Here is a 13080-nt window from a genome sequence, read left to right on the forward strand (position 1 = left end):
GACGTGTATAAACAGACAGAATAAAATTCAAGCCTTACGTGGAGAATGGAGAGAACTTCTTTCAGAAAATAATTTTAACAAATCATTTTCTTACTTCACATTTTTCCAACACACTATTTTCTCTCTCTAAAAAAAAACTTACAAAGCGCCTAAAACCAAAAACCCCTCTTTTTATTTCTGGTCTTATTTGGCAATTGACTATTGGCTATTGGCTTTCGGCTGGTTTGATTGGCTGGTTTGACTGGCTGTTTGTATTGGCTTTTTGTTGGCTATTTGACTTTTTATTAGTCTAAAAACATGTTTGGTAAAATTGGCTGTTTGATGTTATTAGTAACTTAGGTAGCCAAAAGCTACTCCAAGTAGCTTTTTCATTTTGGCTTAAAAGCCAGTTTTTCAGCTGGCTGAAAAAGCCATTTACCAAACACAAATTTTGGATGTTTGACCAAATAAAAAAGCCAAAAACCAACCAAAAAGCCAATGAAAAACCATTTACCAAATAAGCCCTCTGACTTTTTCCTCAAGTTTCTCTCTCCTCAACTCCGCACACTTTCACTTACCCTTCCTCCCATTTCTACCACCTAGAACTTTCCAACACTTCTCTAATTCTTCTTCTTCTTCTGCCATTGCTAGGGATTTCGATTTTTCCAGGTTTCAATCTCGAATCACAATTTCATTTCATTTTAATCTTTGTTTTTGTAAGATTTTTAATGCAAATGCTAAGTATGTTTTACACTTATAATTGATTAGTTGATTTTTCTGGAGAAATGAATAATGATGCTTATGTTGTTCGTAATTTGTTTGAGTTTGTTGCGATGATAATGTTTTAGCTAATTTTTGTTGAAATTTGACATGGATTGTTTTGGATTTTTTCTGAAAATGTGTGCGTTTGCTTTGTTGATCGTATTTTTTTCCGATTAAATTTGTTTTTTCGATGCTGAATTTGGTATATTAGTGCATACAATTGTCTGACATTGATGTAATAGGCTTTGAATTCTATAGTATAATGTGAAAATTTGGTTTTGAGGTCAAATAGTCAAATTTTAGTTATTATATTGTTTATTGTTGTTAGGAAATTGATTGTGAAAACTGTAGGAGATATTGTGTTATTTTGAATGAATATTAGTTGGAGCTGTCTAGCTATTGGGTGGTTGTATATATTATATTGAAACCGAGCTTTTCATCACGAGATTAAGTACCGAGAAAGATGTGTGAATTAGTTGCACTATACCATAATTGATTTTAGATTGGAGTATTAGAGAATTCGAGATTCATGGGGGACTGCTTCGCGAAGTAATGTTATAAATTTATATCAGTACCTCAATGCAGAGTTTTGTTAGGAAAGAGATAGTGCTGGAAACAGGATAGTGTTTTAATTAGTAGGTCAAAATGAGCTCTTCACTCTATGTTATGGAGTAGTTCTATACGCTTCATGTTACTATGTTACTATTGTAACCCGTCAACTTTTGTACATAGTTGGCTCTTGGGAATTTTTTTGTGCCGTTAGCTTATTTTATACTTCATATTTTGTTGAGAATTTGTCATTCCAGTGGTCATTCTAGTGGTTTCTCAATTTGTTTATTGATCAATTAGACTTGTTTTTGTCGATTGATTTTATTGTTTTCGCAAGTTTCATCAGGCTTTGGCACTCGCTAATGTTGCATGATTGGAGAATAATTCATCATCCCATGGGCATCAAGAAGTAGTGATCTAGGGGAGATTTAGATTAATTTTCAACTTTAAGGGAACTCCTCATGGCAACAAGAGCTATTTTGCGCCGGAGGAAAGCCCTTGCCAGTGCATGGACTCAGCGCAATGGCGCATTCCGTTATTTTTCAAGTTTTGAGCAAGAGCAATCATCTCTTGTCCCTCATTCACAGAGTTGGGCTGCTGCTCTTCCTTCTATGGATATTGATTCAAGGAACGAGAGGGAATCATTTTCAATAGCCAAAGATAAGTTGCAACTTTTTTCTTCTGCTGGGTGTCTACACAATAATTTTGCTCGGAGTTCAGCTTTGACATCAGTTAAAGTGCATCTCAACTATGGATCGTCTTTAGGAGCGGGCTGGCGGTCACAACTTATGCATTATTCTTCATCAGCAGCATCAGGTCAACCAGAGCTCCATAATAGTAATGACAAAGATGAAGAAACAGCTGTTGCTCAATCAAAAGAACCTTCACCTGAAGAATGTGATCAAGCAGTTGAGGGTCTTAGTTCAGCTAAAGCTAAAGCCATAGCTAAGCAAATGCAAGAAAATCAAAAGAGTGCAAAAACAATAATGCAAAAGTTTTGGGCTACCCTTTTAGGGATTGGACCTGCATTGAGGGCTGTTGCGTCTATGAGCAGGTAAAACCTTAAATCTTTATTAGACAATTTTTTCTGATATTTATTTACATAGGTTTAATTTCTGTTAATGTAGAGCGGATTGGGCTGTTAAGCTTCGTCATTGGAAGGATGAATTTGTATCTGCTATGAAGCATTATTGGTTGGGCACAAAATTACTTTGGGCTGATGTTAGAATAAGCTTGAGATTGCTATCGAAGCTTTCCAAGGGCAAGAGTCTTTCAAGGAGAGAGAGACAACAACTCACCCGAACTACAGCTGATATCTTCAGGCTAGTTCCTGTTGCAGTTTTCATTATTGTACCATTCATGGAATTCTTACTGCCGGTGTTTTTGAAATTATTTCCCAACATGCTGCCATCAACTTTCCAAGACAAGATGAAGGAACAGGTAATTTTAATTTGTTGTGGTGGCATTTTCTAGTAATATGGACTATTTGGTATTGTTGCAGACTTTCAATTGCATAGGGATCTTGCTGTATTTCATGCTTTATAGTTTATACTGTGCGTTTTTGTTTTTTGAGACATTTTGATGAAAGTAGGGTAGTCTCTTTTTTAAAAAATTTATTAATTTAAATGTTTTGGAATACTGTTAACAATATTTTTGTGCTGTGCTTATTCTCATGTTTTTACTTTCTGGCATTTTAGTTGGTTGAATTTGGTATTTGCAATTTATCCAAACATACTTGTACTCTGCTTTAGAACTGAAAATCTCGTAAAATGTGAAGTAAGTCATGTTACTGCTTAGAACAGAAAAGTTCTACATAAAGCTGCGTTTTTTAAATTTGATTGGCAGTGGATAGCCTTAATTTAGGTATCCCACTTTGTCTTTGCACCTTATATGTTTTTCGCCAAGAACTGCTGGTGCAGCAGATTTCCTTTTTTACCCTTTATTTAGCGGACAGGGAGAGTTGTGAGCTGCTGTATGGTGCTTGTTGTCTACCATGTAATGTAAATTAGAATTCAACATTATGTCTATGCTCTCAATTCTTCTAGCTTTTTTACAGGAAAAACTGAAAAGGAAGCTAAATGCAAGAATTGAGTATGCCAAGTTTCTTCAAGATACAGTTAAAGAAATGGCAAAGGAAATAAAAAATTCTCGTAGTGGAGACATTAAACAGACAGCAGAAGATCTTGATGAATTTGTGAACAAAGTAACAATATTATCATTGTCTCATCTTGTAAAAAATATCTTCACATCTACTTTTATTTTCCTTAAATAAATCATAATATATACAGGTTAGGAGGGGTGAAGATGTCTCCAATGAAGAAATCCTGAATTTTGCCAAGTTGTTTAATGATGAATTGACTCTTGACAACATTAGCAGGTTGGTGGTGTCTTCTTTTTTGCCGGATCATGTATGACCTGTTTTGTATGTTGAAACTAGGTCATCTGTTTTCCATATGTTATTGCTTTAATGACGTAAATTTCTTTATTGCAGGCCTCGGTTGGTAAATATGTGCAAATATATGGGTATCAGGCCATTTGGAACCGATGCATATTTACGTTTTATGCTTCGAGACAAGCTTCGGAAGTAAGTTACCAATTCATGTTTAATAATACGTTATACTTGTTTGGTTGGGTGTATGTCTTATGTATTATGTGTAACTATAAGCTTTTGTTTTTATAAGTATGTCTACAGAGTGCTTCGGAAGTAAGTTACCAATTCATGTTAAATTAGTATGTCTACAGAGTGCTGTTAATTTTATAACTTTTAAGTAGCAAGATACTGCTGGTGATTTGACATGTGATCTTGGATGAAATATATGCTACTTCTTATGTCCCTTTTGTTTGCCCCATACCCCTTTTGTTACCTTTTTTAATAGTTGTATTGAGTGGGTAGGCGATCTTGTCTTTTTGTATGTGGGGTAGAAGAAAGTAGGGAAAAAAAATTGTGGGAAATGTGTTACTTAATAGGGAGTGGAGCAATATTGTAGGGACAGAGGGAGTACTTGCTTTGTGTATTGTCAAACAGTAGTACCATAACACCCGGGGGGTAAATTTCTGGTGAGGCCTTGATTTTGGTAACATACATGCTCTGTGTCACTCTCACTGCCTTATCGATTAAAGAAACAAACTTGCTGTTCTTTATCTCAGGGCTACAATGGACAAATAAATGGGCTTATAGTTCAATAAGCTTCACATTTATTCTGAAGTAGCAAAATTCTTGTACTTTAATCTGAAAATTTAGATGAGAACGTCTAATGAAAAGCAGTCTTTTTTTTTTATATAATATGGTGTAAGGTTGCACTCTTGAGCAAAAGCCTATTTAAAGGTATTGAGATAATGTTAATGTGATTGTATCATATTTTAGTGAAGTTATGCATCTACTGTATAAAGTGTAATGCATTTAAATACTACTATTGGTACATCCTTAATTAAATGTTAGGGCAGGTGTAATAACACAGGACCTGTAGTTCCAAAGTTGTTCAATACTTCAACATATTGAATCACTTTGCAGAAAAGTTTAAGTTAATTTTTATGTGTTGGTGTATGGGCCTACATTTATTTTTGGTTATAATTAATAACTATGTTGATTTTTAGCTTCGCCCCCCCCCCCCCCCCTCCTTTCCTCAAAATGTACCGTTTTGTTTTGGGGGGGGGGGGGGGGGCGCTTTTGTTTTAGGGGTCTGAATGATGAAGTTTTGTGCCCTGCTGTGATTAGCTCATGTCTTGCTTAGTGTCACAATCTGAATCCAATTTCTGATGTGTACTGCTATGAATTTAGCATTTTTGGAAAAGCGTATTAAGTATTGCAATATATTTATGTTAGTGAGTGAAATAGAGGATTAATGATATAAGTAGAAGTCTAAGAGAAGATTAGGGAGAGATTGTTTTGGAGAATATTATTGAAAGTTTTTTTTTTATTCTTGTTATACAGTTTGGGAGAGAACAAGTGTCAAGAAAGCTTGTATTACTCTTTATTTCTAGCTTTTGTTGCAAATTTCTATCAAGTTCTTCAGAATTTCTGCAGAATTTTCCAGTTCATAACATATACTCGTTTGACTATGAAAGTGAATTCATGGACTTGACTAACTTGGGCTAAATGCTACTATGGATTGTTTAGTTGGTTGTGTATGTTTAAATTTGTCGTCCATGTTAAATGATTAAATAATGTTGGCGTTCCATAATTGAGTTGTGCACTGTAATAATGGACACTAACTATAATCTTTTGGAAGGATCAAAGAGGATGATAAAATGATACAAGCTGAGGGTATTGAGTCACTTTCAGAGGCAGAGCTTCGTCAAGCGTGTAGAGATAGAGGTTTACTTGGTTTGCTTTCTGTTGAAGAGATGCGTCAACAGGTTTGCTCACAGTGCTCTACCAAATTTCTTTACAACATCAAGTGGTTTATGCACTACTTTTGTTGATCTTTGTTGTTATCTAATCATTATTATGGTTAAAGTAGATTTGTACCTATTACCTGACTGAAATGATGTAATTTTGAACCCATACAAATTGCTAATCTTATGTTTGTGCATGTTATCTGATTAACCATGATGGTTCTCGGCTATCTAGAGTACTTGGCTCTGGTCAATGTCCATTCATTCAAGTTGTCTTGTATGTGCAGCTGCGTGATTGGTTGGACTTATCTCTCAATCACTCTGTTCCATCATCTCTTCTAATTCTTTCCAGGTAGGCAGTGTTTTGCTTGGAATTTCTTCCGGTTTATAAGGAATAATTTCATCACTTGATATTTATTCAATATATAAATAGAGATTATCAACGCTAGTTCCCAACTCTGTGCACTGATCTACGCTTCTTTTGGCAGAGCCTTCAATGTGTCTGGAACAATCAAGCCTGAGGAAGCTGTGGAATTTGCTATTTCCTCTTTGCCAGATGAGGTTGTCGATACCATTGGAGCAACGTCTTTGCCTTCTGAGGATGCAGTTTCAGAAAGGAGGAGAAAGTTAGAATTCCTTGAAATGCAGGAAGAAATGATCAAGGTTTTATTCTCTTTTACTTCCTCTGAACATATGAGGTCTTAAAATGCTTAATTTTACTGGCTGTTCATTCCTCTTCCTAACCTTCTGAAAACCATGTAAACCATTCCCTGTGCTTTCTCCTTTAGGCTAAAACTTGCTTCACTTGTCTGAGGACAAACATATTAAAAATTTATTTGAGTGTTGGTTTCAAACTTCAAATATAAATGTGTTCTAACTTACCATATTGTAGGAAGAGGAGGAGAAAATGAAAGCAGAAGAAGAAAAGGCAAAACTTAAGGAGGCTACTGTCAGTGAAAAGGATGTTGCCTTGGAAGAGATGGTGGATGCAACTAACAGGCAGGCACAAGATTACGCAAAGGATGCATCGTCAGATAAAGACGATCAGCTTTGTGAGCTCAGTCGTGCATTGGCTGTTCTGGCTTCCGCATCAGTAAGAATATTTTGGTGCTAGATGAATTACCACGGAGCCTTGTATAGTTGTATGTTACTAATTTTGGCTATATTTTACTTTCTATAGTCAGTGAGCAGGGAACGGGAGGAATTCTTGAGACTTGTGAATAAGGAGGTAAGCAAAAAAGTTGGAACTAGTTTCTTCAAACAAGTTTTTCCACCACGTTAGGACGCAGGATTTATGGCTCTAATTCTCTTTTCCAGATAGAGTTATACAATACTATGGTGGACAAGGAGGGTAAAGAGGGGGAAGCTGAAGCTAAGGAGGCATACAAAGCTGCCCGGGAGGGTGATGAAGAAGAGTTAGATACTGCTCAAGTTTCTTCTGCACTGATAAATAAGGTCTGCATGAGTTTTAATTTTCTGATCCAGATTCTCTTAAGCTAGATGATATTATTCCATTGGCTGATGCATCTGTAATTCTGTATATTTCCTGCACCTGTTGAATTACTGGGATTCTTCTGTTTTACTGTATCAGGTGGATGCTATTCTTCAAAAACTTGAAAAAGAAATTGATGATGTGGATGAGAAGATTGGTGGTGAATGGCGATTGCTTGATAGGTATGCTATTAAGATTGTTATCTGGCAGGTTTTAGTTAGATTTTATTAGCCTGTGGAGATCTTGATAGTATGCTATTAAGATTTTATGGATTGTGGCTCTGAAGCTAGAACGATGACGAATTGTTTTGGCATGTGGCTGATGTTATTCATCAGTGTTTTACTCTTGATGTTATGATATCTGGCAATAATAATGACCCCTAAATTATGGACTTGCTATATAGAGAATTCCCACCTCCTAGCCCCCTCTTTCTGGTGATAGGAACCAAGGGCATTATAAATTGCATATCTCTTGTGTATACATTGTCGAATGATTGAGCTTGCCAATGGTTTAATTTTCTAAATTATGGACATGATCTATATCGAGATTTCCCACCTCCTGGCCCTCTCTCCCTGGGGCTAGAAACCGAGGGCATAATTGCAAATCCCTTGTGTAGTTTTGTATACATAGTTAAATAATTGAACTAAGTAATGGACTTGTGATATGCTGCTATTTTAAGCTAGGCAAATTCCAGCCTTTATTTTTTTGGGTGTTGTATTTTGTATGATTGTAGTTAAGGTCTTGAGACTGTTGAGTCAGAAAATCTTCTGCATATGTGAGGTGGAACTAGTCAAGGCACTGATACAATAAGGTCGTAGTGTTTTACATGTTTGACTCTCTTGACGGACTAATATATTTTTTTTGTATTTTCTTTGTGTAAGCTTGCTCTTGTATTATATGACCTTTAGTTTAACTGCTCCATACTGCTGATAAGACCTGTCTCTTGACATCTAGGGATTACGATGGCAAGGTGACTCCAGAAGAAGTAGCTTCTGCTGCTGCATATCTGAAAAACAAAATTGACCAAGATGGTATCCAAGAGCTCATCAGCAAGCTGTCAAAAGACAGAGGTTCGTTTAATTCACTCCCTCCGTCTCTAAATCTAAGCCACATCTGTTTCACACTGTCTGAATAGTATATCACTTTCTAATAAATAGTAGCGTAATTTTTAAACCTACCCAAATTACCTTTATACCATTCTTCTATATTACTATGTTGTATATCTGAAGTTTTTCATAATGAAGGTTAGCTGTAGTATATTTACTTCTAAGTTGTTAAATTGCCTAAAATCAATTGTAGCCACTATTATTTAGACTGAAGTAGTATGTTTAACATATACTTCGTATAAGCTGGGGATTGATTTTCTTTCCTAGCATGAAAGTGTTATCTGTTGTCACGTATGAGTGCTATTAATTCTCTTTTCATTTGGCACTAGCATTTTAATGTACCCGAAGACGTCTTAAGTTGGTCTGACTTACAGTTCTTTCGCTATTGCTGATTCTGTGTGATTGTTTTTATCAGAGGGAAAGATACTCGTTGAAGACATTGTTAGGCTAGGCAGTCAGAAGCATGGTGAGGAAGCTGAATCTGAAAGATGAATAGATTCAAGATTCAAGATTCAAGATTTATCCACTTGGATTTGTTAGAGGTCATTGTCCGACCTGTTCTTGAATAGTGCCTGGACACTGGCATAACTACGCAAGTTTTGGGAAAACAATTTTCGAGTTGGTGACAATGGTGCCTAATTTTTTTGCTTAGGCCACCTTCTCTGCCGTCATAATTCAGTTACCTTGTAGGTACATTGCTAAAGATGATAGTTTGCTACTACACTGCGTATTAATACAAAAGGAAATGTTATATGTGCATATATGTTTGATTACGCGTCTATATCAAAGGAATTATAAAAGGAATTATAAGTGTAACAGTGTGCAAGTAATAAGACTGATTTATTACGTCGTAGTAGACTATTAGTATTTCTGTTGCCATTTGGCAGGCATAAAATTTTGACTTGCAGGATATTATTAGTTTCCATTGTTGTAACTACACATAATAATTAAAAATTCGACTAAAGGATTTCAGAACAATGACACCTATCATGGATAAAACTTGTAAACTGGGTCATATTAGTACGAATAATGTATTGTTAATAAGAGTTTGCTATTGACTGCTGAACCACAAGTAAACTGCACAATATGACAACACACTTTGCAATGAAGTGTAAAAGACCACGCAGCACAAGCTGCACAACTGCACAAGTACACTGCACAATACACTTTGCAATGAAGTGTAAAAGACCACGCCTAGTGCTCGTGTAACGTGTATACGTATCGTGTTGGTTGTGTATGCGTATCTGAGACATGGAATTAAACCCTGTTTTGCGTAATCTGAAGGATCTTCTTGTGGCAAAATATGGGTTTCATTATTAGAAAATAGATGCGTTATACAGTATTATTATTGAGCTAAAGGAGTACAATATACTTTAAGAATGAGTGATGTCTTTCCTGAAAATCTTAATGGTATAAATAGGTCCACCGTCTATGTTGGGTTGGTCCAACAATGATGTCCAAATCGAATTGTTAAATGATACGAAGAATCAAAAATGGATTATCTCTATGTGTGTATTAATGTATTATATCACACGTGAATACGTGATACAGTAGCATGAAAGATTCATAGACGTGTTCTTCACTTGATTTTTATTTATTTGATTTATTAAATTTTAGGAAAATTTGACTTTTGCTACCTCGCAAACACATCGATTTCACTTTTGCTACCTCGGAAAAATTTTATTTTATTTTGCTACCTGACAGTTACTCTTTTTTTAAGTTTTGCTACCACTTAAGGAATCCGTTAAGTGAGTCCATAACGACACGTGTCGCGTTATTATTGGCCCAAAAAAATAAAAAAAAAATTAAAAAAAAAAATTTAAAAAATTAAAAAAAATTAAAAAAAAATTAAAAAAAATAAAAAAAATAGGAAAAACCTAAACTACCCAGCCACCACCCCCCGCCACCAGCCCACCACCCCCTTCCCCCCACCTCACCGCACCCCTCCCCGAAACCACCAGCCGCGTCGCACCACCACCCCCTACCCACCGGAACCCTTACCCTCCCTTTCCCGCAACCGCCTCGCCCCAAAAACCACCAAACCCAAAACCCTAGATCTCGAAATGGCCACGAATTTGGCCACAAATGGCCGAAATTGGCCGATTTTGGGGCTCAGTGGCCTTGATCGGCCGATTTCGGCCTTTTAAGGCCAAATTCGTGGTCGTTTTTGGGTAGGGGTGGTGGTGCGTTTTTGGGTTTGGTGGTTTTTGGGGGCGAGGCGGTTGCGGGAAAGGGAGGGGAAGGGTTCCGGTGGGTAGGGGGTGGTGGTGCGACGCGGCTGGTGGCTTCAGGGAGGGGTGCGGTGAGGTGGGGGGAAGGGGGTGGTGGCGCGGGGGTGGTGCGGGGGTGGTGGCTGGGTAGTTTAGGTTTTTCCTTTTTTTTATATTTTTTTTATTTTTATTTTTATTTTTTTTTATTTTTTGTTTTAATTTTTTATTTTTTTGGGCCAATAATAACACGACACGTGTCGTTATGGACCCACTTAACGGATTCCTTAACGGATTCCATTCAGTGGTAGCAAAATTTAAAAAAAAGGCAAGTGTTAGGTAGCAAAATAAAAAAAAAGTTTTGATAGGTAGCAAAAGTGAAATCGAGGTGTTTGTGAGGTAGCAAAAGTCAAAATTTCCTAAATTTTATTAAAATTTATTTTAGTGGTATTATAAACTTAGGTAACCCTAATATGAACATGAACTTATCTGAATTTTTAACTTGGAAATAAGGTAAATTGAACAGACCCTTGATCCCTACCTTTCAAAAAGTTCAAGCAAACTCTTATAAGTAGTGTGCCGACTCTTTAAAATGTTAGTTCAATTATTTACCCTTGTTAATGTTAACTGACACTTTTTTTTTGAAATTTTTTCCATGGAGGCGGATGCACGATGCTCCCTGCTTTCTTTTAAAAAAGGTGGAATGAACATTAAGTTGTTCAGTAAAAAAACATACAGTTGTTTTGTAAAGAACGTGTAGCTATTTCATAAACAACATCACATGTAGATGTATTGCAATAAACATATAATTGTTTTGTAAAGAACATATAACTATTTTGTAAAAAAAAAAAAAAAAAAAATAACTAAAATAAAATTAAAAAACTAATCCAACTTTATGTTCTTTATATATATGTATCTAAAGAACATCGATAATATTAATAAAAAAACATGATAATTAGAGGTAATCAGCTTCGGCTCGGTCCGATCCGGCCCTAAAATAGGGCTGGTTTAGGCAAGCCTAAAAATGCATTATTAGTTAAAAATCCAAATCCAACCCGCAAAAAAAATCGAAAAGTCCGCTACATTTTTCGAGTTTGGGTACAAGATATTATGTTAAGACCCGGCTCGAACCGAATTTTTGATCACCTCTAATGATAATATAATTTAATGAACATAATTTTTATTCAATCACCATAATCTAAAGACAAAATTCAAAGAACATTTCAAAATAAACAATTAACATTATGTCACAAATAAAAATACATTATACTGACAATCAAAGAACGTGAAGATAAAGAACATTATTTAACAGCATGTTATGTTCTTTACAGTTTTGTAACATGTTTTTATCACTTTAACTGAATGTTCTTTACATTTCTATACAGTGTTTTTTATAATTCTATAATATGTTCTTTTCACTTAAACTAAATGTTCTTTATATTTCTATACAATGTTCTTTCCACTTTTTTTGGAAGGGATGCAACATGCGGATCGTGCATCCGCCTGCACGAACCACGTATTGCTTTTTAAAAAAAAAATTTACAAATTATGTGTGGATATTTATACCATTTGAAAATATTTCTATACACAGTGTCCCTCATTAATGCTACCTACAAGGCAATAACTAAATTTATGATATAAGAAAGCAGAAATAGTTCCACGTACATGACTAGTTATGGCACGCTCCATCGTGCGCGTTAGCTACTTTAGTAATCATAAAAATTGATCCTTTTGCCTCACATTAATAAGCTACTTTGCTCAAATTCTCAAAATGTCTTTATTAGTTATCCTTTGTATTTTGTGCAATTGTGGAAAACAAGCTTCTAATTATAATGCTAAGGATAGGGATATCTGGACTCTCGAGTATTAACTCGTTTGGTCTAGACTCGATAAGAAATTTGCAAGTTTGAGATCAAGTTGGGCTTAATTAACCTTTTAAATTGCTTCTTCCAGTTTTTAGGGTGTTTCAGCTATTGAGTAGATTTTAAAAGTTCGAACTGAACTTGATCAAATGTAAATAAAAATATAAAATAAACATAATTGAATTTAAATGAATGAAAAATATAAACTTAGGGCTTATCCTTATTGACTGAGCTGAACTGAACTGAATAGAGCTGAAATGAATTGTTTATGAGAGAAGGAAATTAAGAGCTAAACTGAATTGAACTGAACTTAACTGATTAGAGCTGAACTGAATTGAATTGAACTGAAATTAAGCTGAAGAGAATAGGCCCTTATTAAGTCGAAACTCAATAATACAATTTTATGATTTTTGGGAAAGTTAACACATACTCATTTGATATGAATTCGTATAATTTTGCAACACATCAAATGCAAAATTATACATATTTAGAAGTCAAATTCAGTATATGTATATTCGTATACACATGGGTATAGCAGTACATGAATACTACATTATATCAAGATTTAAATAATTTGTTTAAAAGTTATCAACCACTAGGTAATGACATATGTTGTCGACTTATTTGATTATGATAAGTAATAGTCGTCGAAAATTTATGTATAAAAAATAATTTGTAGGAGTTTTTTTTACTCTTTTTTCTGATACAGCTGAAATCACAATATTTATTTGCTAATAGACAATGCATTGGTTATAAACTAACACGATGAGCATAGCGCAGTGATTGGA

The 13080-nt window shown here is 35.2% G+C and overlaps 1 protein-coding gene across 1 annotated transcript; it reads left to right on the forward strand.

Moving 5' to 3' along the window:
* The first annotated feature begins 527 nt into the window (after window positions 1-527).
* Window positions 528-8984, forward strand: LOC145604552 (uncharacterized). Its single transcript, XM_081660438.1, has 15 exons — window positions 528-648; window positions 1637-2344; window positions 2418-2730; window positions 3347-3493; window positions 3579-3667; window positions 3782-3874; window positions 5520-5646; window positions 5913-5977; window positions 6114-6288; window positions 6518-6718; window positions 6806-6853; window positions 6943-7080; window positions 7217-7299; window positions 8072-8187; window positions 8639-8984. Exons 2-15 carry the CDS (start codon window positions 1752-1754, stop codon window positions 8713-8715), a joined length of 2265 nt encoding a protein of 754 aa, XP_081516564.1. The 5' UTR covers window positions 528-648; window positions 1637-1751; the 3' UTR covers window positions 8716-8984.
* Window positions 8985-13080: the final 4096 nt, after the last annotated feature.

Source organism: Chenopodium album, chromosome 22 (genome assembly GCF_948465745.1).
Source record: "Chenopodium album chromosome 22, dcCheAlbu1.1, whole genome shotgun sequence".
NCBI lineage: Eukaryota > Viridiplantae > Streptophyta > Magnoliopsida > Caryophyllales > Amaranthaceae > Chenopodium > Chenopodium album.